At 43.0% G+C, this 23,784-nt stretch overlaps 1 protein-coding gene across 1 annotated transcript in view; it reads left to right on the top strand.

Moving 5' to 3' along the window:
- Positions 1-23,409, top strand: part of TPO (thyroid peroxidase) — a 76,461-nt gene extending 53,052 nt beyond the window's left edge. The window contains exons 9-15 of the mRNA XM_083174797.1: positions 1,366-1,536; positions 2,948-3,185; positions 6,196-6,404; positions 8,587-8,748; positions 12,769-12,900; positions 21,277-21,376; positions 23,148-23,409. Of these exons, the coding sequence (XP_083030923.1) occupies positions 1,366-1,536; positions 2,948-3,185; positions 6,196-6,404; positions 8,587-8,748; positions 12,769-12,900; positions 21,277-21,376; positions 23,148-23,334 (1,199 nt within the window). The 3' untranslated portion in view covers positions 23,335-23,409. The remainder of the gene's footprint in view (positions 1-1,365; positions 1,537-2,947; positions 3,186-6,195; positions 6,405-8,586; positions 8,749-12,768; positions 12,901-21,276; positions 21,377-23,147) is intronic.
- The last annotated feature ends 375 nt before the right edge of the window (positions 23,410-23,784 follow it).

A 23,784-nucleotide genomic window follows, 5' to 3' on the forward strand; every position in this document is an offset into this window, starting at 1 on the left:
GACTTCTTCGGATGAGTTTTTCATGTTGCTTAGAGGATTCAGAGGCTTGTTGCACCAGGTTTTAGTTGCAATGGTTTGTTTTTCCTTTGAGAAGACCTTTGGGAGTTCCCAATTGTATAGCTGCATTTATAGGGTTATTAAATGGAGCTTAATAAAACTTGTGATTTAATTTAGAAAATTGTTATTGAACTTCAGGTACTAATGACTCATTAGCCAGTTCCTGTTTTTGCATGTTCGTACCTTCCTCCTCAAGAAAAAAGGAGGGGTCCGGGGCAGTGGGCAGGTTTCTTGCAAACAGAGGCAGTAGCGCAGTCCACCATACTTTGATTTAGTTGCATTTTTCTTTCTTTTTTTCACTCTGAGAGTGTTCATCTGACTGAAAGGTTTGCAGTGGGCCTGAATGTAAAGCAGATGTATCATTTTTGGCAGTTGGTCAGGGCATCCCCTTACTGTAAAACCAAAATTTTGAAAGCCAGAATCTATTAGCGGTAGCAAGAAATTTTTAATGGCAGTCCTGGAGTTTACGCCTTTTACGAACACTACCATACCGGGAGCTTGTTTATTTGATCAAAAGTAAGAGCAGGATGTGTCAGTGAATAATGAGTGCACCTGTGCACTGTTGGGGGCACTTGCAGAAACTGTAAATAAATAAATAATAAAAGGCCAAGGTTGAGAACCACTGGTTTATAGTGTAAGATGAATTTTTATATTAACCACTTGAGTGGTATGCCCGGAAGTTTTCCGGGCTCAGCTGCGCTGCCACAGCGGGCTGTCCTGGAAAATTTCTGGGAATACCACCAATATTAAGGTGTGCGCCAGTGGCTCATCACCTGTCCGGGCACCCCCCACCTCCACTCCCCTCCCGTCGCTCCCCCTCACCTCTCCGCTTGTGCGGAGCTCCCCTGCTGCTGCCCCCACCGCCATTAGTTGCAGTGAGCAGGTGGCAGTCTCAGGGATGTTGAGTGCAGCTCGGGGGGACTCGGGAGTTCGGGCGCCCGAGTCCTCCCGAGCCTCCCGAACATCCCAGAGCCTGTCATCTGTAGTGAACGGCAGCTGGGCCTGGGAGCTCCGGCGTACGATCTCTGGAGCGGAGATGTAGAGGAGGGGGAGGAACAGGAGAGGGGAACATATGGGGGGTGGCCCTACGCTCTATGGTGGGATTTGCTGGGGCAGGACAAACCTGCCCTGGTAGGTTTGTCCTGCCTCTGCAAAACCCACCACTCAAGGGGTTAAAGGTTTACATGCTGCCCTTGAAATGTAAAACACATCAAGCAGTAGACTGTGTATAACCTTTTACTGCAATTCACTAAGTCATTAAATACCACCCATATTGTACACTAATATTATTGCTTGCTATGGTTTCAGGTGGTCTAGATCCATTAATAAGAGGTCTGCTGGGAAAATCAGCAAAGCTACAAACACAGAGGGAAATGATGAATGAAGAGTTAACAGAAAAACTGACTGTGCTCTCCAATAATGGTCCTATGGATCTGGCATCTCTTAATTTGCAGCGGGGCCGGGACCACGGCTTACCGGGTGAGTTTTCTCCTTTGTCCGGCAAAAAAGGAATCCTGAAGGCCGGTGATTAGTTTATAGCAGTTGTCAGAACTTTTGTCGATTTCTAAAGCGCTGCCGTGAGTTATTTCAGGTCAGCATATTATACACTAATGCAAGAAACAGTATGACAGCGTTGGACCCTTTCACATCAGTCCCAAGTCATTTTCAATATTAGTATTATTATTGTGAAGGCTGACATTTTGTTCTATGTTTCATTATGTCAAAAGTTTCAAAGATCCTCAGTAAGCTTAATGACAAATATTACAGGTTTTGAAAATAGGAAAAAGAATGTTAAAAATGTTCTCATTAAAAATGGTATTAGTATAGAAGGGAAATTATTTTCAATACTGTCTTTCTTCTGTTCCATAGTAGGGGGACAAGCTATTACCAAGGTACAGGCCTAAGAAATTACTTGACAGTTTCTATGTTGGAAGATTTTGTCAAGGCTGTAGGTGTAAAACCCAAGTCACTGGTATGTGATTGGACAGGTGCTGTATTGTAGCTTACTGATCAAACGTCCCCATGCAGGGTCGAAACTAAGATTTATGGTGCCTGGTGCAGGCATTAATCTGGTGCCACCCCAAAAGGAAAACAAAACTACTTTCCCCGCAGTGTGGGGTGGCCATTACATTCTCCTACACTACAACACCCATATATTGTACAGGGACCAGGAGTCAACAGGCACCAGGAGCACACTGGCATCATATATATTGCATAGGATCCGGGGGCATCTGACACACACACACACACACACACACACACACACACACACTTATACTCTACACATATAGTATGCAGGACCCCCCCCCCCCGCGCCCCCAAAGGTTACCTCTGTGCTGCTGAGCTGCTGCCCTCCCGGTGTCCCCTAACAAGGATGTGGACGTGGGGGATGCTATCCTTGAAGTGGCGTCAGGGGATAAGGGTGACAGGGGACATAGCGCACAGCCTGTCAATTTCATGTCCCACACTCAGTGAGGCAGCACTACAGTATGTCTTTCACCAAGATTTGAGAAATTCTCCCCCGTTGTTTTTATATTAAAGGGTTGGATTCTGGGTTTTTAGCTGGTTGTAGAATGCGGCTAGGCAGAGGGTGGAGGAGTTACTGGGCCAGATTCTCTAAGCTTCAAAGTGATAAAATGGAGAGTGATAAACAGCCAGCTAATCAGCTCCTGCCTGACATTTTTCAAACACAGTCTGTGACATGGCAGTTACTGTAGGAGCAGATTGGCTGGCTATTTATCACTCTCCATTTTATCACTTTTGAAGCTTAGAGAATCTGCTGTTAAATTTTGTTCAGTTCCAACAACAAATGGCTCCATGGTAAAGGTTGGCTGTATACCGTTTTCCTAATGGATGAATGTGACAGCACTCTCATGTCTGTTGTTTCCAGGATACAATGACTGGAGAGAGTTTTGTGGATTACCAAGACTGAACTCACCCTCTGATATTCAAAGAGCTATCTCCAATCATAACATAACAAAGAGAATGATTGAGTTATACGGACATCCTGACAACATTGATGTTTGGCTGGGTGGCTTAGCAGAAGACTTACTTCCAGGTGCGAGAACTGGACCTTTGTTTGCATGTTTAATAGGAAAGCAAATGAAAGCATTACGAGATGGAGACAGGTAAACAGACTTCTTAGTAACCACATATTTATTATAGGAGTACAACATAAAGGCAGATGTACTAAAATGTCTAATAAGAAAGAGTACAGGTGTGGCCAATAGCAATTAGTACATTCAATCTGGAGTAGGGTTTCCCAAACTCAGTCCTCACGGTACACTAACAGTCCTGGTTTTATAAATAGTGATACTTGAGCACAGGCAACTTAATTAGTACTTTAGTTATTGATTTTACCAATTGTGCTCAAGCATGGATATGCTACATACAGTAGCATACTGTGTGGAGGTCACTGGGATGCTCTTGGTACTGTGTGGTGGTCACTGGGATGCTGTGTGTACTGTATTTGGGTCACTGGGATGATGCGTATACTGTATGACAGTCATTGGCAAGGGCATATCTGTGAGGGGTTGCTGATTTTATGGGGCCCAGAGATGAGATGGGCCCACCTTCATTGTGTGTGCTCAAAATGCCAGGGCCGATTTTTGGTCCCAGTCCGGCCCTGTTTATCACCATATGTTGATATATTGGGTTCCTTACAAACTTTTACTATGGGGCCTATAAATATCTAGTTACTGTAATCCTCTGGTCACTGAGCTACTATATGTATTGGAGTCACTGGGATGCTGTGTGTATTGTATGGGGGTCATTGGAATGCTGTGTGACATGTATGGGTATCACTAGGATAATATGTGTATTAAAGGTAGATGAGGAATAAATGTGTTGTCATGTGTACTGTATTGCATATTGTATTCACTGGAATGCTATGTGCACTGTATAGTGGTCACTGGGCTGCTGTGTGTATTTTATAGCGGTCACTGGTATTATGTGTGTACTGCATGCTTATAACTGCCATGCTTACCATTACCAGCATTTTAACAATAATAATAATATGGTCCCCAAACACACCTTATTCTGGCCCTGATCATCAACAGCATTACCCAGCAATGGCACAGCACCATTAAAAAAAAGGGGGGGGGGGGGAGCCCTAAGGTCTGTTTTTATTTCTATTTTTGTTGTTGATTTTCCGCCACTTAACGCTCACAAATCTGCACTGTGCAAAAGTTCCCCACTTTTTAGATCTACAGCAGAGCTCCGACATCAGCATTAGTAAACTAGGTGAAATATGAACCACTGCATCTCTGTACTGAAGGATAACAAAAGCATTTTCCACAATGTGACTGCGTGCTCATGATTAACTGATATATCCCCGCAGAGTTAAAATGACTGAATTGGGACACATTGATGAATTTATCACAAGCCAACCTATATCTTGGGACAAAAATGGCAGAAGTACTGCACAAAAAGGCTGCTCTTCTAACAGACGGCAAAACTAAAACATGGAAATGCTAAAGGCATATGCTAAAAATACGATTCAAATGTTAAACATTTCAATTTACTTAGTCTCTATCCCCAATGTGAGTTTTCATGGAAAAATTAAGAAAATAAGAATTTCATGAAAATAGGCCATGATGTATACAGTTTGGGCAAGGGTTGCCTACCCTCCCAGAATGGCTGGGAAGGGTCCCGGAAATTGGGACCTCTCTTAGCCCCCCCGGAAAGGGGGGCAAGCCTCCCGGATTTCTGGCCATCTCCCGCACCCGTCCATTGGATCAAATAACAAGTTTGCGTCATTGGAGCCCCAATGACAGTGCAATGACTGCAATATTGGCATTGCACAGCGGGGGGAATGGCCATGAGGATGGGATCTCATACTGCTGTGTCTCCACCCCTTTCTCCTCCCTGTCAGCCACCCTGCCCATCTGTTTCAAAGAAGTGGCTGCCCTGTCCTGGAGAGGGCAGCACAAAAGTAAGCAACTCTGAGTTTGGGTCTTAGCCATGTCAACCTATTTCGTGCATTGACCAAATCCTCGTTGACCTTTAGTGGCTGACCTAGTGTATCATGACCTTCATAGTGTCGATGAAATGACCGTATGTCGGAAAAATTGCCAGAGTTCCTAGGCGTTTATGTGGAGGGCCTGTGGCATCAGCAATGGCCAGTTCCACCCAGTCTCAGCCGCAGATTAGGCGAAGCCTCAGACCTACTCACATTTGCACAGATGGCACAGACTGTTCAATGTTTCAGGAATTGTGTATGGATTAGCGATCTCTTTTCGCTCTGTGTGGGCAGCAGCTTTCTTCTCACAGTCCACTGCTAAGTCTCACATTAGCGGGACAGTCTGAATCAGGCCCAAAGTCCAGCAGAATCCATTCTCTACTAAATACTGACTATTAGTGACACAGTATTGGAGGCAGAACATCATCAATTTCTAATGGAAAAGACTTGACCTATTTATTATTCCCTGGGTAAGTCATGAGGGTAGGTTTCTACTCTTCCAAACAGAGAAGCTTCCACACAAACATATTGGGTGAAATTTAATAGGATGAGAGACTCAGAAAGTGAGAGATTTGTTAAGAAAACTCTAGTTTTTTTTTAAAGCGGCAATCATTTACACTGCAAAACCAGTTAGATTTGGAATGATTGCTGCTTTAAAAAACCTGGAGATTTCTTACCACATCTCTCACTTTCTGAATCTCTCATCCTATTAAATTACACCCATGGTATACAAACATGTAGAGCTCTGGAAACAATAAATAATGGTATATGTTAACATGGGATGTAAATATTTTCCCATAGATTTATGCCAACCAGAGAACATTTGAAATGAGGTCAAAATTACGTATACCAATAAGGGAATGTGGAGGACGAAAGAAGCACACCATAATCATTGTCAAAGAGAAATGATATGTAAATAGTTAATACAAGCAATTATGATGTAATAGAAAAAATGTCTATGTATTTAAAACATTTTATTTAGCATTTGGTAAATTTATCAGCATAACAAAGGAACATTATTTGAAAAAAATAATAATTATAATATAATCATTTTATTAAAAATAATAATAACAAGAAGATTGAATTTCTCCTAGATAAATCTCACTGGACATGCAATCTGCCATTGTGTATAGTATTTTAGTATTGTCATTTATACTCTTTTTTTTCAACATTTTTAGGTTTTGGTATGAAAATTCAAATGTTTTCACCAAGGACCAGAGAATGGAACTTACGAGACACTCCCTCTCACGCGTGATTTGTGACACTACTGGCCTAACACAGGTACCTCCCGATGTGTTTCTAATGGAACGCTATCCAGATGGCTTTGAATCTTGTGACAATATCCCTGGTTTAAACCTCCAAGCTTGGAAAGAGAATTTAGCACAAGGTATTTGTCTGACCAACTGTTCTGTACAAATATCATGTATAGAAATGAGTAATTTACTGTATAAGAATTTAATGGGAGTCAGCTTAGCTCTAGCTAGATGCCCCTGGTATAATACAACCCTGCATAGACTGTCCACCACAGGGGCTGGTTGAAGGATTGTGTTGGGAAGAAAGTTTCCAATTTTTCTAGTCATTTATTTACTGTGTTTTAAACTGTGTCAGTTCTGTGATGTCCGAACCATCATTTAGGACCAATGGCAGTTCCTATCTGTACTTTCCAGGGGGTCTGAATCCTGCTCTGTGGATTCTGTGGCAGATTTTACTGGGGAAATTCTTACAGTCTTGCAGCCCCCTTGGTAAAATCTGGCCCTGTTTTGAGCTATGGAGATAATGGAGAGGACTGTTCCTATTTTTGAGCTGGGATCAGTCCCAATCCTATTGTTTCCATTATTAAGTATTCCTTTTCATAGGGTAGTTGTAATTATTCCAGACAAGTGGTTAAATCTTTGCACCTCCACCATGCAATTTTTTAGTGCACCTTCTCTGCAGGGTGTTTTATATATATTAGTGTGCCATCTGTGGTGAGAAGCACCAGCTCACCACAGCTGTCTGCACCCGATTTACCAACTCTGGGTGAGAAGCACCAGCTACAGATGTAGCTGGCTTCATCTTTGCAGGGGCTGGCGAAACTATCGCCAGCCCCCGCCAGCTCCTGCCAGGCAACGGAGCTCCCCACCGCAGTCCGCCGCCTCCCCGCCAGTCCCCATCACCGCCCCGACCCCCTAACCCTGCCCGTCTCCCTGAAAGCAGAGACGGGCAGGGACCCACTGCCCAGCCACCAAGAGACTGGGACGCACGTGCGTGAGATGCACGTGCTTCCCACTTTAAAGGAGTCCCTGTCCGCCGCGCTTGCCAGAGGGGGCGTTCTTGTGGGTGCCGAGCAAAGATGACAGGGGCTCCATCTGTAGCTGTCCAATCCAGATGTACCATCTCTGGGTACACACTAGGTGACCCTGACAACAGCAATATTGGCGGGAGCCCAGTGTGGGGTGCCAGCATCGGCAAGTGCATACACACTTGCCGATGCTGGCTTCGAGGTGAGCGACAGCGGAGGTGGGGGTGACTGTCGTTCTACCATTGCAGCATGGCCATTATTAACAAGGACCTCCCTTGTCTGTACATCCTGGACAGGGGAGGGGTCATTAACGATGTTTGGGGGCACGCATCGCTAGCGACATCAAGTACACACTAGAAGATAAAGTAAAGGCCCGTTCTGAAAGATATCTTTCACTTTATCTTCTAGTGTGTATGGGGCTTAAGTAGAACCAGGTTGCAAGAAACTTTGTCTGATATTGAAACTTTAATAGTGCGTACACACTAGATGATCCCTGCAGCCAACGATATCGTTGACAACGGGAACTTAGGTGGGACAGGCATTAGCAAGTGCATAAATACTTGCATATGTCGGCAGGGGTGAACAATGGCAGGGTGATGGCAGATCATTATTGACCAGGGCCCATATTAAAGATCCTCTCCCTCACCTGCACGGACAATGAAGGGGGTCATTAGCGACCCATGGGAGCACGCATCGGCCAGCGCATACACACTGGGCAATATAATGAACGATCGCTCATGATATCGCCCAATGTGTATGGGGCATTAGTGTCTAAACCTCTTGCACTCAGACAAATTGGCCCCTCTAATAGGAACCCACCTTTCATAATACTATTTTCTGTTTTCCTTTGAAAATTACACAAGTCTGCAGTTTAAACTTATATTAGATTACTTCGATACAAAAGCAGAACAAAATCCATGAAAGTCACTCTCTCTGGTCTCTAAGCAGTGATTATAATGGTAATGAAAGAAACAGCAGACATGCCACTTAATATATGTTCAGTCATTGTGTCCTGGAAGTTGTGGAGCATAACTTTTATTACAGGGATATAATGGATGTAACAAGTGGCTGGGGAGATGACAATGCCAAAGACTTGTTATGGTTAAAGTGATGAGAGAAGGGGATTTGACTCGTTCATTGGTCTTCCGAGTATCTGTCCTGAATTCCCAATGCTACGTGGTAATACATAAATGCCTTCTCATTTTTCACCAAGACAAATTTTTGATTAGAACCATAAAACAAAGATAAACATCAAGAAGGATTTAACCAGCAAATATCTTTACTGTAGGTTCATCCTGTGGTCTTCCGGGGAAGATAGAAAATGGAGACTTTGTGTATTGTTCAGACACGGTGATCATTTATTTTTGTCATTCCGGCTATCGCTTAGTAGGACATGAAGAATTAGCCTGTCGAGGAAGTCAATGGACTAACAAACCACCATTATGTACAGGTACCATTTACTATAAAGCAGAACACTGTACAGTCTAATGTTGCTCTAGGAGATTTGAATTCAAAATAAACTAAAGGAAACTGTATATTTTTTTGTGATCAACAATAGAACTGGAATACAACTCAGTGAGACTAATGAAGGGGCCCCTTATACCTCTAGACCCCCGTACTTTCTGCAATTTTTGCAGCTGCTTTGGAAAATTCATGAATATTCAGAATCATTAGTAATACTGAACATCAAATTACCAGGTGAAGCAGTTCTACCCGGTAATTTGTTCAGTTTGAAAGGATCAACCTAAATCCCAGGTCACCGACCCTGGAAAAGACCAGGGTCGGCGATCAGGGATTTGCAACCCGGGTTGACCCCTTAAAACTGAAGAAGTGTGTATTTCAGAAAACTACCGGGTTGACATTTTTAACCCGGTAATTTGCTGCTCAGTGTGAGAGAGGGTCAGACTGCACCCAGCAAAATGACCCATTCAAAATGCCAGGTAATTGCCAGGTCGCATGTCTGAAAATGGTATGAGTGGAATTTAAATTGTCTTTGAAAATTTCTTGAAGTGTTCCACCCATAAATCCTAGTCTGGGATGCAGTTTTTGGGGCCGTTGTACTGTCTGTGAGTAAGATAAAATAAATGAGGGGGGGTTTTTAGACCTGATCGCTGGGCTGTTTATTTGCAGAGCCTGTAATCAGATAGCAGCAAGGCATCGGAGTGCTCCAGGTGTGGGGGTGGGCGCTCCGCTGCTCACTCGCTCCACCGGGGGGTGTGATGCTGCCTTAGCCAAGTCATTCCAGGGGGGGGGGGTGTGATGATGATGCAGTGGAGGACAGGGGCGCAGAGTCGTTCCACGGGGTGGGCCATGTTGCCGCTGAGTCGTTCCACGGGGCGGGCAGAGTTGGTTCACAGGGGGGAGGTGATGCGGCGGCCGCTGAGTTCTTCCACTGGGTGGAGGTGGGGGGAGAGCTGGGGGTGCCGCTCACCTGGATCCAGGGTGTGGACCTGCTCCCAAGTTCCTCCCTTTAGTGGCCGGTGCCCCAAGGCAATTACCTAAAGCTGCCTAGTGGTGGTGCCAGCCCTGGATAGCAGCCACCCAGCCACAACAAAATCATGTCTGGTGCAAGCCTGCAAAAAGCTTGTGAAAATATCAGCCCTGCTATTAGCTGCAAATTCATTTGAAACTCACTTACCATCAAATCATTTTTCCAGTGTGCAGTCTGTGCGTAACCCAGGGCTTACTCATCCGGTGTGAAAGAAACAGGCTAATCGGGGCAGGAGCTGACGTCATGTGAAAGCGCCTGGGAACACCTGTGTTTTCCCTGGCACTCCCAATAACCGGCCATCTGACACCCACACCACCGGCATCCTGTCAATTAATGTGCGTATGACCTACGCATTATTCGATTATCGCCCAGCCGACTAATTCTCAACCACGCGATCAGGTCTTAATAACCCCCAAAGTACCAACCAATCAGCTCCTTACTGTCATTATTCAAACACAGCCTGCAATGTGGCAGTTAGCCTTGTAATTGCCTGGTAATTTATCTCTCTCCACTGTATCACTCTCCAAGGATTAGTACACAAGACTTGTGTCCCAGAACACTTTTTTCATGATTTTTCATGATATTTCGGGTTAAGGTCGAACAGCTACCACACTTGAATGACCATCATTTTACTGTACATAAAAAGAAAATAGCAGTAACATCTTCAAAGCCTGCATCTGTCCCATGACTGTTAGGTTATTATCTGCCACATCTTAAAAATCCTACAGCAGTGAAACTGTTAATAGAAGTTTGGCTGTATTGATTTCTGCCCGGCTGTTTATGGCCAGCTCTGCCACCCTGACAGCTTGCTTCAATTTCAATTATGTGATGAGCTCTCTAGACGGCTTCTCTACTGCTAGTTTTTCTACCATATAAAAACTGGAAATGCAGACGGTAACCGCTGCCCGGTGCTGATGTGTGTCTGCATAAGGCAGCGTTCTTGCTTTATCACTGAGTAAATATTTGCCCTAATCCTTTTGGAATACAGCACAGCTATCAAAGCCCCAACAAATGGCGTAAATGACAGTATATCTTTTAGACCTTGCAAGATACTGGGTAAGATACAGAGAAGGACACAGTACAGTTTTCAGTCTGTGCGTGCTACCCGATTAGAGGCGGAACTACCATTAGTGCAACAGGTGCAGTACTCTGGGGTCCTTGAGGACTAAGGGGCCCACCGTTGCCCCAGTCACCTACTGCTTTTCCCTGTCACATGCTGCAACACATTGTTATATTTTGTGATTTTGGGTAGGGGTGCAGAAGGGGGGCCCAAATTGTATTTTCGCATCAGGGCTTACCACCCACAAGTTCCGTCAGTGAACCCGATAGTTGCAGTTGGGGGATGCAGAACAAATTTGAACATGAAGACAGATTATTTCAGTGGGCATGGTGCCTGTGTGATAACAGCCAGATTCAGGTGTGATGTGGCCAGCAATTGTGTCCAAAGTCCCAGTTGTGACATGCCAGCACCCCCCACCACCACCCTCCTACAAATGCTCACTGTCAATCATGCTGCATCAAATATTAGTATGTAAGTTAGCACAAGTGCAGCGCGACTTGGCACAAAACAAATCTCTCAAATCAGCAAACATTAGAATCTGCCTCTGACTCAGGCCCTCAGCCCTACTGTTATTTAAAGATGGTCAATGGTGAGTGATGGTTATTAATCATCCATGGTTGCACTTGATGGTGATGCTTTTTACTGGTCAATAGCATAGATGCAGTGGCAAAACTTCCTGCACTTTCTACTTTACTCATGCATTGCTGCCACCCCTTCCATTAGTCATTTTCAGATGCTTTTGCCATCAGTGGACACAGTGGCATAAATTCGTCCCAGTTGCCTGGAGGCAAGATATATATCAACCCACCACTCACACACAACCTGAAATATATGTGTGTGTGTGTGTGTGTGTGTGTATATATATATATATATATATATATATATATATATATATATATATATATATAGTGAGAATACATATATTTTAGAACTCAGCTACAGAATTGATATTGATGGCCTTCAATTAACTGATTCAAACTTGCAAAGGAGGAGAGGTGCCCCCTTGGGAGCAGGAGCCCGGAGGCAGATGACTCCATTGCCTCCCAGAGTTCTTCCTCTGAGTGGACAACCATACTGCTACCCAGATTTTCTAGCTCCATCCCCTGACATACCGATATGCTCTAGACGCTATGAATATCTCCAAATCAGATTATTGTGGTCCTGTACAGTAACCTACTGGTAGGGTTTTCTTCTGCATTCCATACTTCCTTACAAGTACATTGTTACAGTTTTTTTCTGCCTTCATCTATGTCTTAATAATGCCGCTTCTTCTTCGCTAAGTGCCAAATCAGGCTCCTTATGACCATTGTTTTTTTTAAATGAGCTTACTGTGCTGTATCTCAGTTTGCCGTCAAAAGATCTGTTGAGCCTAGGCATTAGGGAGTCAGGCATTCTCATGATCTGTAGGTTGACCACAGCATGTTGGGTAGTGGCCGTACCTTCATAGTTTTGTGGTTACACCTCCTTGGCAGGTCCTGTGCCAGCTGATCCTTTCTGTACACCCTCACCCTCCCGAATAGGTCTAATTGTGTAATTTTGATCCTGTTTCCCCCACCACCTAACCTCTACCCTCCCCCGCAGCTCATCCATAACCTTAACATCACACACACATCCCACCCTTACATTAACTCTGCCTATATACTTATGATCAGGATGCCGGTAACAGGAATTCCAGCATTGACAAACTGATCGATGTCCACATTCTGGTGCCGGTCTTCTGCCCACTAGTTGGGATACCGGCATCCGAATTCGGACTGCCGGTATCCCGATAGCAAATTATTTGACAACCAATAATAGATAACAAATCAACTAATTCTACAAAATACCCCAGGATTGGAGAATTTTATTATATTACCTACAGTATCTTTCCTTAACTTTAGAAATTATTTAACTTGTTTTCTAAAAATATTTTTCTTTAGATATCAATGAATGTTTGGATCCGCTGAATCCCCCATGTCATTCCTCGGCAACATGCAAGAATATATTAGGCAGCTATCAGTGCTTATGCACAGATCCATATATACTGGCAGAAGATAAAAGGACCTGTGTAGGTAATACATTCTGACTCCTCATTATTTACTTGCAATGGGATTGTGTGCTGCTCTACTCTCCATTAAAGGCATGCACTTAAGTAGCTCCTGTAGTCTCCAGTTAATCAGTTAGAATTGTGCCAAGAATAAATGTCAAAGAGCTCGTAAAATAAAATATCATCTTATTTTGAATACTGAACGGCCTCCAAGAAATACTTCCTCTCAAAGTGCCAACCATTCAATCTTAAGACTTTAATTAAGACCTCTGTTTATAGAAAATCATTTGCAAAATGCCACATCTGTTTCTTGAGTGTCATCCAAAAATGTGCATTGTGGTGATTAATGATCAGTGTTTAGTGGGCCATTCTTATCTGCGTATTTGTGTCCTTGGAGGTAATGCACTAAAATCTAATAGCAATAATAGATGGACTACAGTGTATTAACTAGGTTTGGGCACAATTCTGATTTGGTTGTTGTGTTATAAGAAACCATGTACAGTATGGCCAGTATGAGCTTCAGGAAGCGGCCACCAGTTTCTACAGATACCGTACCATCTGTCTGGCAGCTGGCTGAGAATGGTGGAAAACACAATCATAGGTTCTTGTGCAGATTATCCCACCAATGCAGTGGCGTAATTTTGTCCCAATTGCCTGTAGGCTAGTTAAATATTGGTGCCCTCTGAGTCCAAATAGCTCAATCAGTAAGGTGTCTGTCTCCAGTAAAAAAGGTCATGGGTTCTAAAACAATGTGTGACACTTGCAACATGATGTTAGGAGGGGGAGTCAGCCACAGAAGCAATATTGACGGCTTTCTATTAACTGATTTAAACTTGCAGGGGAGGAAAGGTGCCCCCTTGGGAGCAGGAGCCCGACGGCAGATGACTCCATTGCCTCCCAGAGTTATGCCTCTGCACCAATGGTCTATTAGACTTTGATCTAGTGACAACAGAGAAAACAGGGACATTTTCATAGCATTAGTGTCATGTTCATCAGACCAGTTGAATAGCCAATAAAGGAAAAGGAGGTTTGTGCTCTGCGCTGTATATTATAACAGATGCTTTAGTAAATACGTAAATTATTAAGGTGCCAATAATATATGATAATAGAAAAGTACATTTTTCTTCACGAATGAAACATTGCGCATATTAAAAATATTTTTGCAATAACATGATTAAAAAAGAAGAAAATAAAAAAGCAGTGTGATTGCCTGGAGGGAGTAATTGAGAAAAATAGTCCATATGGTACCGTATTGTGTCCGCCTTGTTTCCAGAGCCGTTTCTATGGTGCCTTTTTAGGGAGGGGGAGTCCAGATATTTGTAATCCAGTATGTGTGTGATTCCGCACTGGGAGAGGAAAAAAAGGTCCCAATCGATTTAAGTGGTTCACTGTTGGGATGGCACTCCCTGGCTGGTCTGTGAACTCCAACGTACTGCGGACCATCCAAAGATAGACAAGTTCCCAGACTTAAGGCAATGAAATTCAACCTTTGAGCAGCAGCTCATAAAGTTCTGTGTGTCTCAAGTTCCAAATCCAGAGAGATCCAGTTGAATAGCCACTCATGCATTTTCATTCTAAGAAGCCCACCTTCTGGAAAGGAATACAGCAGCATGGGTAAATATGATTACTCAAGTGAATACCATCAATTTTAAATATAACTTACCTTGCCTTCTAAGGATTTGACTTCACTCAAACCATTTCCATAAAAAATACACAACTGTTTTCTTTCCAATAATGAACTCCAAAGCCGGATTTCCCACTAGGGTCGTGAGGCTTGGGACTATGGGTGGCACCTACTAGGGGCGGCACAGCAGATACCGCTTTTGCATGGCCGACTTTTTGCTCTTTGCATGGCCACTGCCCATTCAGGACTTCCACTGAATCTTCTGGGCTCTGCACTTGGCAGGGGTAACCTTTAAGCTTTTTTTGCATTGACACAACCCATCCGGGACTTCCACACTCTTCTAAGCTCTTCACTTGGTGGGTAGCGGCCTTTAAGCTCTTTTGCATGGCTGCTGCCCATCTGGGACCTCCACAAAATATTCTATGTTCAGGAGCTCTTCATCTCTTCTCCCCCACCGCTGGACTGCTTTTCTGGCCCTGCACAAAATAATTTTAGCTGAAGTAAGGGGGCAGGGATTTGATGCAAATTGTCTCACCGTGGTCATCTTGGATTTTCAAAAATGGCACTCCGTCAAACCAATCATGGCTCAGTATGTTATCGCTCTGCCCACTTCTATCAGCTAAAATTAGCCTGCATGAGGCCAGATAGGCAGTCTGAGGGTGGAAGACCAATTGACAGCTCCTGAAGATGCAAGTTGCAGTGGAAGTGCTGATGGGCGGTGGCAATGTAAAAGTGCTAAAAGGCTGCTGCTAAACGGTTATACACAGAAAATACTGTGGAAATCCTGTGGAGGCTGTGGCCATGGTCAGCGCCACCACTAGGCAGCTTTAGGCATTTGAAAGAAACAGAAAAAGCAGCGCTGTACTACTATAACTATTAGGTAACAAGTGATTCCAATTTGCTAGAAAAGTATAACAATTTATTGGCACATATAAAATAATGGTCCGGATATGAATAAAAAAACACATAAATAAAAAACAATTGATAAAATAGGTGTGGTGGATTACCAACAATAGAACCTGCTCTGGAACGGGTATGAGTCCTTTGAATTAAAGTCCTTGGGTGAACCAATGGGAGTTCCTTGTTTGTTTAGAAGCCGCTGGAGGTTTGGAAGCCTTTTTGGAATTGGGGTAAGAATTACCCACGCTTGAAGTTACCTCAACGATGTATGTGGAAAGGAAGAAAAGTCCCAATTGTAGATAGGTTCTTTCTAGGATTGTAAACTCAGGTCCAGAGAAATAAGCAGGTAGCAAAGTCCAATGTACGAGTTGGGAAAGTATGGTTCCACTCAACACCACAGCACCTACGCGTTTCGCTGACCTCTGTCAGCTTTATCAAGGTGTCTTGGTAAGTGTGCCTTGGGGGTATTTATACCCAAACTTCCTGTTTGCTAATTAGCATATACAATTGGTTCACTTGTAAATACAATGTATAATAAAAATTGAGACATACTTGGAGACAGATTGGGATATCCCATTAGATATACAAATAGCTTTAGGCATTTGCCTGGGGCCCCAGCTACTGGAGGGTGGTACTTTGGAGCAGGTCCCCCACCGGATCAAGGTGAGCGGCACCGGCGGCTGCCGCAACTCCTCCCGTGGAGCCGATGTCATATTTAATACGAAGTTCAGGAACTGCGTACCTTCTAGTTCCTGCTGAAAAATAGCACTGATAATGCAATCTCTGTACCAGAGCTGTCATATTAGGAGCTCCCCCTCTTTTGTCCCACAATTTTCACAATTGTCAGTAAAAATGCTTTATCCGTAGTTTTCACAATGGTCAGTAAAAATGGTTTAACCGTAGTTTTCACAAAGGTCAGTAAAAATGCTTTATCCGTAGTTTTCACAATGGTCAGTAAAAATGGTTTAACCGTAGTTTTCACAAAGGTCAGTAAAAATGCTTTATCCATAGCTTTCACAATGGTCAGTAAAAATTATTTATCCGTAGTTTTCACAAAGGTCAGTAAAAATGCTTTACAGTATCCGTAGTTTTCACAAAGGTCAGTAAAAATGCTTAATCTATAGTATTCACAATGGTCAGTAAAAATGCTTTATAGAGTTTGCAGGTGCTAATAATGTGCGTCATTGTTTCTATGCGCTATTGTAACTTGCGAGGGAAAAGATTGTGACAAATCAAATTAAAAATGCTGGCTCAGTTCTCAGTTATTTTAACAAATGTAGAACTGTTGACAAGGATAAAACATAAAAGGAAACTTAGCTCCAAACAAACAATGCCACAAATAGTAATAATGAATAAAACATTCAAATCACGAGCACTGGCAGCGGCTTTATAAGACTAATTAATCAAAGAGAAGTAAAACCTAGTGAAGCCTATCTCCATGATTTATCTATTAGTATGTCGTACACAGAATTGAAACCTAGATAGATAATGGCTGCAACATATTGTTTAACAGATCTAACAAAAAAACAGTGATATATAGAACTAAAATGAATAGCAATGCTTATGGTATTGGCTCTGATGCATAATAAGCTCTATAGCAAAAATTTATAATAATTTAAATAGTTGTAAAAAATGAATGTGGTATATTTTGTTGGCATGTATTTTGTTGATATACATTGATGCCGATTAACTATCGACATGATTAAAATGTTGACAAAACACCCCTGGAGGTCTAGTGGTAACTAAAGTTGGGCACACATTAAGCCCCAAATACTCTATACTCAAAGAGCGATATCTTCAGAAATGTACCCTTGAAGTTTGCCGTGGTTCCATGAATGATATCGGCATACACACTGAACGATATCGGTAAACAATATCATCACTGACATCACTGGCCCCGCTGCTGCATGCTTAATTGACAATAAAGTCAATAATGAGCATGCAGCAGAGACAACGGGGTAGGTCATTAGAGATGCACGGGAGCTTGTATCAGTAACGATATTCAGTGTACACATTTATCATTTTTGTTTAAAGATATCACTCAGAAGGGCCAAAATGAGCAATATTTTTTATAAAGTCATCTAGTGTGTATGGGGCCTTATGCTGGGGATACACTTGGTGTTAGGCTGCAGGGTTGGGGGGGTGTAGGGATATTTATTTATTAACAGCTTGTTATATAGCGCACACATATTCCGCAGAGGATATTTGAATACTCACATCCGTCCCTGCCCCAGTGGAGCTTACAATCTATATTCCCTACCACATGTATACACAAACAGACATTCTAGGGTTAATTTGTTAGGAGCCAATAAGCCTACAATTATATGTTTGGATTGTGGGAGGAAACCGGAGTACCCGGAGGAAACCCACACAAGTACGGGGAGAGTATACAAACTCCGCAGAGTTAGGGCCATGGTGGGAATCAAACCCATGACCTCAGTGCTGTGAGGCAGTAATGCTAACCATTACACCATACGTACTGCCCCAGGGATAGGAATCTAGTACCGAGGGTTAGGGTTGAGTGGGCAGGGAGAGAGGGTAACTCTACTTAAAGAGTCCATGTCAGGATTGCTGTTGTCAGTCTTCTGCATTATGTATTCCATACAGACACCTCGCTCCATATTCTCTTTTAAACATTTCACATGTTGATGTTTCAGATGTCAACACTGCAAACATGTCAACATTCTGCACATGCTAACATGGTCAATGAGAACATCCCATATAAAATACTGTATCTTATTGATGCTTTTATTGAGGGACTGAAACCACACAGGTTAATAGAAGGTAGGACTCTTAAATAACAATTAATTAGGTTTGAAAACCATCCGGCGTTCAGTAAAATAATCTTTTCATATTACTTATGCTCATAAACAGTTATCTCTAGTAATATAATAGGAGTTAATTTCTTAAGTTCATAAATTACGCACTACAGTCAATTTCCCCACCCACAGATAAATTAAAAGAGAGGGTGAGGAGAGCTGGAATGTTAGAAGATAATTAAATGCATTATCTTTGCACCACATATAATATCTGTTTTATGCTGATCAATGAAAGAGATAGCCTTTGGCCAACTAGAAATGGAATGACAAAATCAAAGTTTTGTAACATCAATGAGATGGGAAACGAAGTATATCAATGAGATAGAATGTACAGCTCGTAGCAGCAGATGGAAATCTCCAGAGCAATCAATTCTGTGTTCATAATTTACTCCCCCACGAGCTATAGTATGTATTAAAAGGGAAATTGCCAATAAACATGAATAGTTTGTGTGTGTTGCAGTATTCTTTCCAATAAACAAGGAGTCTTGTATCACTCAAGAACCGGAATTCATATCATGCCTGTATTTATATGACTGGGAGAAGAGATCAATTTAGAAGCAAATCCTGTGTATCAAATATTAAGTAAAAATTGGGCTGAACTGATTTATAGTTGTGAGATTTTACATTGCAGCTGCAATTTTTTTTTATTCAGATACAGCGCAAAAATGCGCAAACATCCCAACCAGAAGGATTTGTACTAATCATAGTCACTGTGTACAAAGTCGATACTTCGATAATCGTCCTTCTGAGTAACCACGTGGTCATGAAGCATGGCGGCTTGTACGGAGACGCAGGAGTCATGCATGTGGGATCAACACTGACAGGAATGGTTCTTTTTTTGTCACTCACTTAGCGATTGAAAAATTACTGTGAGCAACTATGCTATACTCAGTGAGACTTAAAAAAATGCATGGGACGTCGGGAGAGAATCACCTGCAACAACACTGGATTAGTGACTATGAATCAGGTTCTATGTGGCCAATTCAGACCCAGTCGCAGAGCTGTGAATTCGCAGCCCTACCGATGCTCATGGCTCGCTGTGCATACCGACCATTTGAAGGCAAGCCCTCACTGGCCGTGTGCAAGGTAATTGATAGGTGCCCGGCGTTTAGGTGGTGGAAAACGCAGGCGGCTCCCAGGCGTTGAGAGTGAGGGACACTGCGGTCCTGATCTCCTGATGACCATAGCCTGGAGGGGAAATCTTTCTAATGGTGAATATAAGGCCTGAATCAGGCCCAATGAACGGTGAGCCTCCTTTGCTGAGAAGCAAAGAGTAACAAGAATCCTGCTTGCAGGTGCAGTAAAAATAGCAGGAAGTTGCAGCAGCCAATGGGAGGACTTGGACATAGAGAGGGACAATGAGAGCCAGCCCTAACCATTTTGATGCCCTAGTCTAGATTTTGAGCCAGCACCTCTCTTCCAGCACAGCACCCATAGCAGAAGAAGCCAGCAACACCCATTACCCCTCATCAATAGCAATCCTCATTCTAGTGCCCTCACCACAATGAGAAAAAACACACATAAACTCCCACATGAATATACAGATGTGTCTTCTAGTCTCAGTACTCCATGCACCCTGAGATGTCTGGTGTGAGTGAGTCGGCAGCTCCCATGCAACTCTGCTAATGTTGGGTGGGTTTTTTAGGTTTTTTTGCTGAAAATATGTCTTATCCGCACTTATATAAAACTACAGACCTGCACAGACAGAGCAGAACCAGTACAGAGTTAAACATTGATTATGATACCTACCTGCCCCCTGTCCGTATTCAGACTGCCGGTCATCCATATGTATCCCATGCAAACATCGGTGGAATAATAGATCTACAGAAATTAGACAGTCCATAGGTGGTCAACATTCAACGGGTTGACATAATAAAAAGGTCAAAAGGTGCAATAAGTCTACTTGGAAATAGTCAACACAAGGTGTTTTTTCTGTCCACACCTTGTGTATTTCTCAGTCTGTGATCATAATTGCATGTAGACCCTTGCAGACTCGCTAAATGCATCAGACAGGTTACTACTCCCAATGGTTATAGGTATTGGTGGTAAAGAAACAAAAAGCTAAAAAAAATGACAAAAAAAATGTTTAAAAAAAACCCTTTTGACCTTTTGACCTTTTGTTCCTGTCCACAATAAACACAGGTAGCCTTTACCTGTCTACCTTTTTTACTTGTCGACTTACTGCCTGCCAGACATATGGTGTTGACCAATTGGTTGTCTATCTAGGAACGGTCTATACACTGAAACCCATGTAAACAGAGATACTTTCCTAATATTATTTTTGCTAATATAGTTAAAATAGACTAATGTAGGCCAATTTCTCCGTTCTGCCGATGCCGATAAGCTTGTTGGCAGTCTCCAATGATCACCAATATGTCGGAGATCAGCAAAATCCCACATGTTAAAAATCCTCAACTCAACAATTCTAATTATTTTTGGTGGAAATAGGCAAATCAATGATTTTCAGTATATTGAATCGTGCCAATAATTTTGCCAATGACTTGACTCAGAAAACGGGAATCGCCACAGTCAATCTTACACGAATGGGTCCCGTCATTCGTTTATTGTCCACTTGGTTAACATTACTTTATTTGAAAAAATATATTGCTTAAAAGTGGATTTGTTTTGAATTCCAGGGTCATGGATTAAATGTTGCTTCCACTTTGCAATAAACGACTATTAAGATAATTGTACTTCAACTGTGACTACATAAATGTCACAATGGATTTCCATCATTATTTAGCATTTGGGAGAGACAGAGAAAAATAAAACAACTTGTTTTTTTAGACAAAATGTTTTACAGCCGCAATTATGCCTGAAATAGTAACACATTACAGCCACTGGAAAATGCTACTTTTTATCAACTGTTGTTATGATAAAAAAACTAATACAAATTAATAAAAATACCTTTTTGGTTGGATTAAAAAGTTCCTGAGTTATGATGGAGTAAGGTGAATTGTTTGTAAAGTGTGTATTTTTGCAATTGCTTCTCATTTTATTGGCAATGATGTATAACATCCTATTTCACCAATATTTAGTGACAACACTCTCTCACTAGATTCTGGAAGATTGCCACACGCATCAGTAGCATCTGTGATATTGGTGGCCATTTTGTTTGCTTCCTGGTCGGCGATATTATGGATATTGGTTTGCAGATGGTAAGTAGTGTTTGCTGTTTTTCACTCATTGAGCCAGATGCACTAAGCTTCAAAAGTGATAAAATGGAGAGTGATAAACAGCCAGCCAATCAGCTCCTACCTGCCATGTCACAGACTGTGTTTGAAAAATGTCAGACAGAAGCTGATTGGTTGGTTGTTTACCACTCTCAGTTTGATCACTTTTGAAGCTTAGTGCATCTAGCCGGTTGTTACTCGTTTATTGATCGTAGATCAACTGGATATCAAGGTGCTGAGGCAGAGTTCAAAGCAACTTGGGCAAATGGGCTCAGGGCCTGATTCATTATTGATCGGAACAGAGCAAATTTGGGCCCGTTACAATGGTGGGGGATGTCTGTGCTAGCACTAGTGTATATTTGCACAAGTGCAGACCCCAGCAATGAACGGCTTCAGTGAATTACACACTCGCCGGACTGTTCAGTGCAGGGAGGGAGGGCCAGAGGTGGGAAATGAGGCTCGGCCATGGGAAAGCCCAGCGTTATATGGACGTATGCATGAAAATGCTGGGCTTTCCCATGGGAACACAGACGGGCCAATGCCTGCTGGGGGTGGACCGCTAATATCACAGGACATCAGCGCCCCCTCCCCAATCTCTTCAGCAGACACCAAATGATTTCTCCTGCTAGCGCATGCATGGTACTGAGGGGATTCGGTGGCATGGGGGGTGGGTGTTCTGCATGGAAGCGTTTCGGCACTCGGCAAGCAGCGATTTTTGCTGCTTACCAAGCCTTAGAGAATAATCCCCTTACTACAGTGGCAAATCTATAATGGGTGCAGTGTGTGCAGTGTCCAAGAGGACCCACATTTCATACCCCGCTCCCATTTTTTCAATAATTGCCTCTCCATAGACCCCTCAGCAGTAGCAGCACTGCAAAAATCCCAACTGCACCATTCTCATTGCATTTTGCACTTGTACTATAGGAAAAAAAAACTGTGAAAATGGGGAGAGCTGTACATGCACACTAGACTCTGGGACTGCGCTAGTGTCTTTTAACCCTTTGCAGTCCAAGTTTTTTTTTTTTTTTTATTCAAACAGGTTTAAATGTTTCAATTAATTGTGGCCACCCTTCCTACTCAAAAATATATTTAAAATTAGTATTTAGGGAACCTCAAAGTGGCTCTGCACTTCAGTTGTGTACCCCTGCCAGGAGCAGATCAGGAGGGGGGTTTGATCAATGTGATCGCTAAATTCCCCCTCCCCCTGCCACCAGCCATCGATAGTAGTTTTATCTATCTATGTTCATCTATTTACTTTGACTGACAAACCCGTGGGCCAATCAAACGTTAGGGTGGGGCTTCAGAGTTGGGGGGGGGGTCTATGCTCACTGTCCCAGCACCATTAAAAAAAAAAACACCATTTTAACTGTGCCATCGATAGAGGGAAACCATCTGGTACTCCCCCATTGATGGTAAAAGTACTCGAGATCAGCCATAAACCATCAATGATTTTGAATCTTCGATGGTGGATGTCATCTCTACTGCAGGCCAGGCTGGGGACATGAAAGGGAGATGGCTTGGAAGGAGTGGTGAGAGGGCAAGCATTGGCCCTCGGTAATTTAGACTAACCCCCCCCTCCATGACGCGACTGCAGGAAGGTGCTGCTGTTCTGACCATCCCAACTTTCTGTATGTCGCAGAGAATGAAATTCCTCATTGTGTTATATTCTATGGTTTCTTCCCCACAAAAGCAGAATGTCTCCTCATGTTCCAGCACTCATCTACTTACTGTACAGTCGCTGCATTTTCTATTACAGGAAATCTCTTTTTAAGGAATCTGCTGATTCTCACAGAGGAGACGACTTAAAAGTGGATGGTTTAAAATGTCATAAAATATCTGTGTCATTTCCAGCAATTCCTCTAGAACAAATCCACAAGGTAAGCCATGCTATAAAATGTTTAACCCGACCACCTCAAACGATGTGTAAAATTCAGTTATTCTAAGTTTTAAGAAGCTCTCCAGACACCCACTGAACCAGAACCACCCGTAAAACATCTCTTCTTGCAATGTTCATTAGACTATCTTATCCTGCTAAGTGATGTGTCATTTTGGATTTGGTGACAGAATCACATCAGACACATCTAGCCCCGACATGTGGATCCACGTGTGCACAACTGTAGAAATGTCCATACACCTGCAAGGACACATAGGACCTTCGCACAATGGAATGCGTCTGCACATGTGAAGAAGCGGGATGCGTGCGGTCATGGTGAACAGGGTTTGCAGGCAAGATTGCAGGCATGGGGCGGCGGGCCAGCCGATTCCATGGGTATTCCCATGAGAACGCTGGACATTTCCATGCAAAACGCCTGGTGACGCGGGCGCGGGGGACGGGCAGCTGACATCACCGGATCTCAGCTGCCCGCCCACTTCCTCCCGAGCGTGCAGGTATA

This window comes from Crinia signifera, chromosome 3, assembly GCF_055691185.1.
Source record: "Crinia signifera chromosome 3, ASM5569118v1, whole genome shotgun sequence".
NCBI classification, from domain to species: Eukaryota; Metazoa; Chordata; class Amphibia; order Anura; family Myobatrachidae; genus Crinia; species Crinia signifera.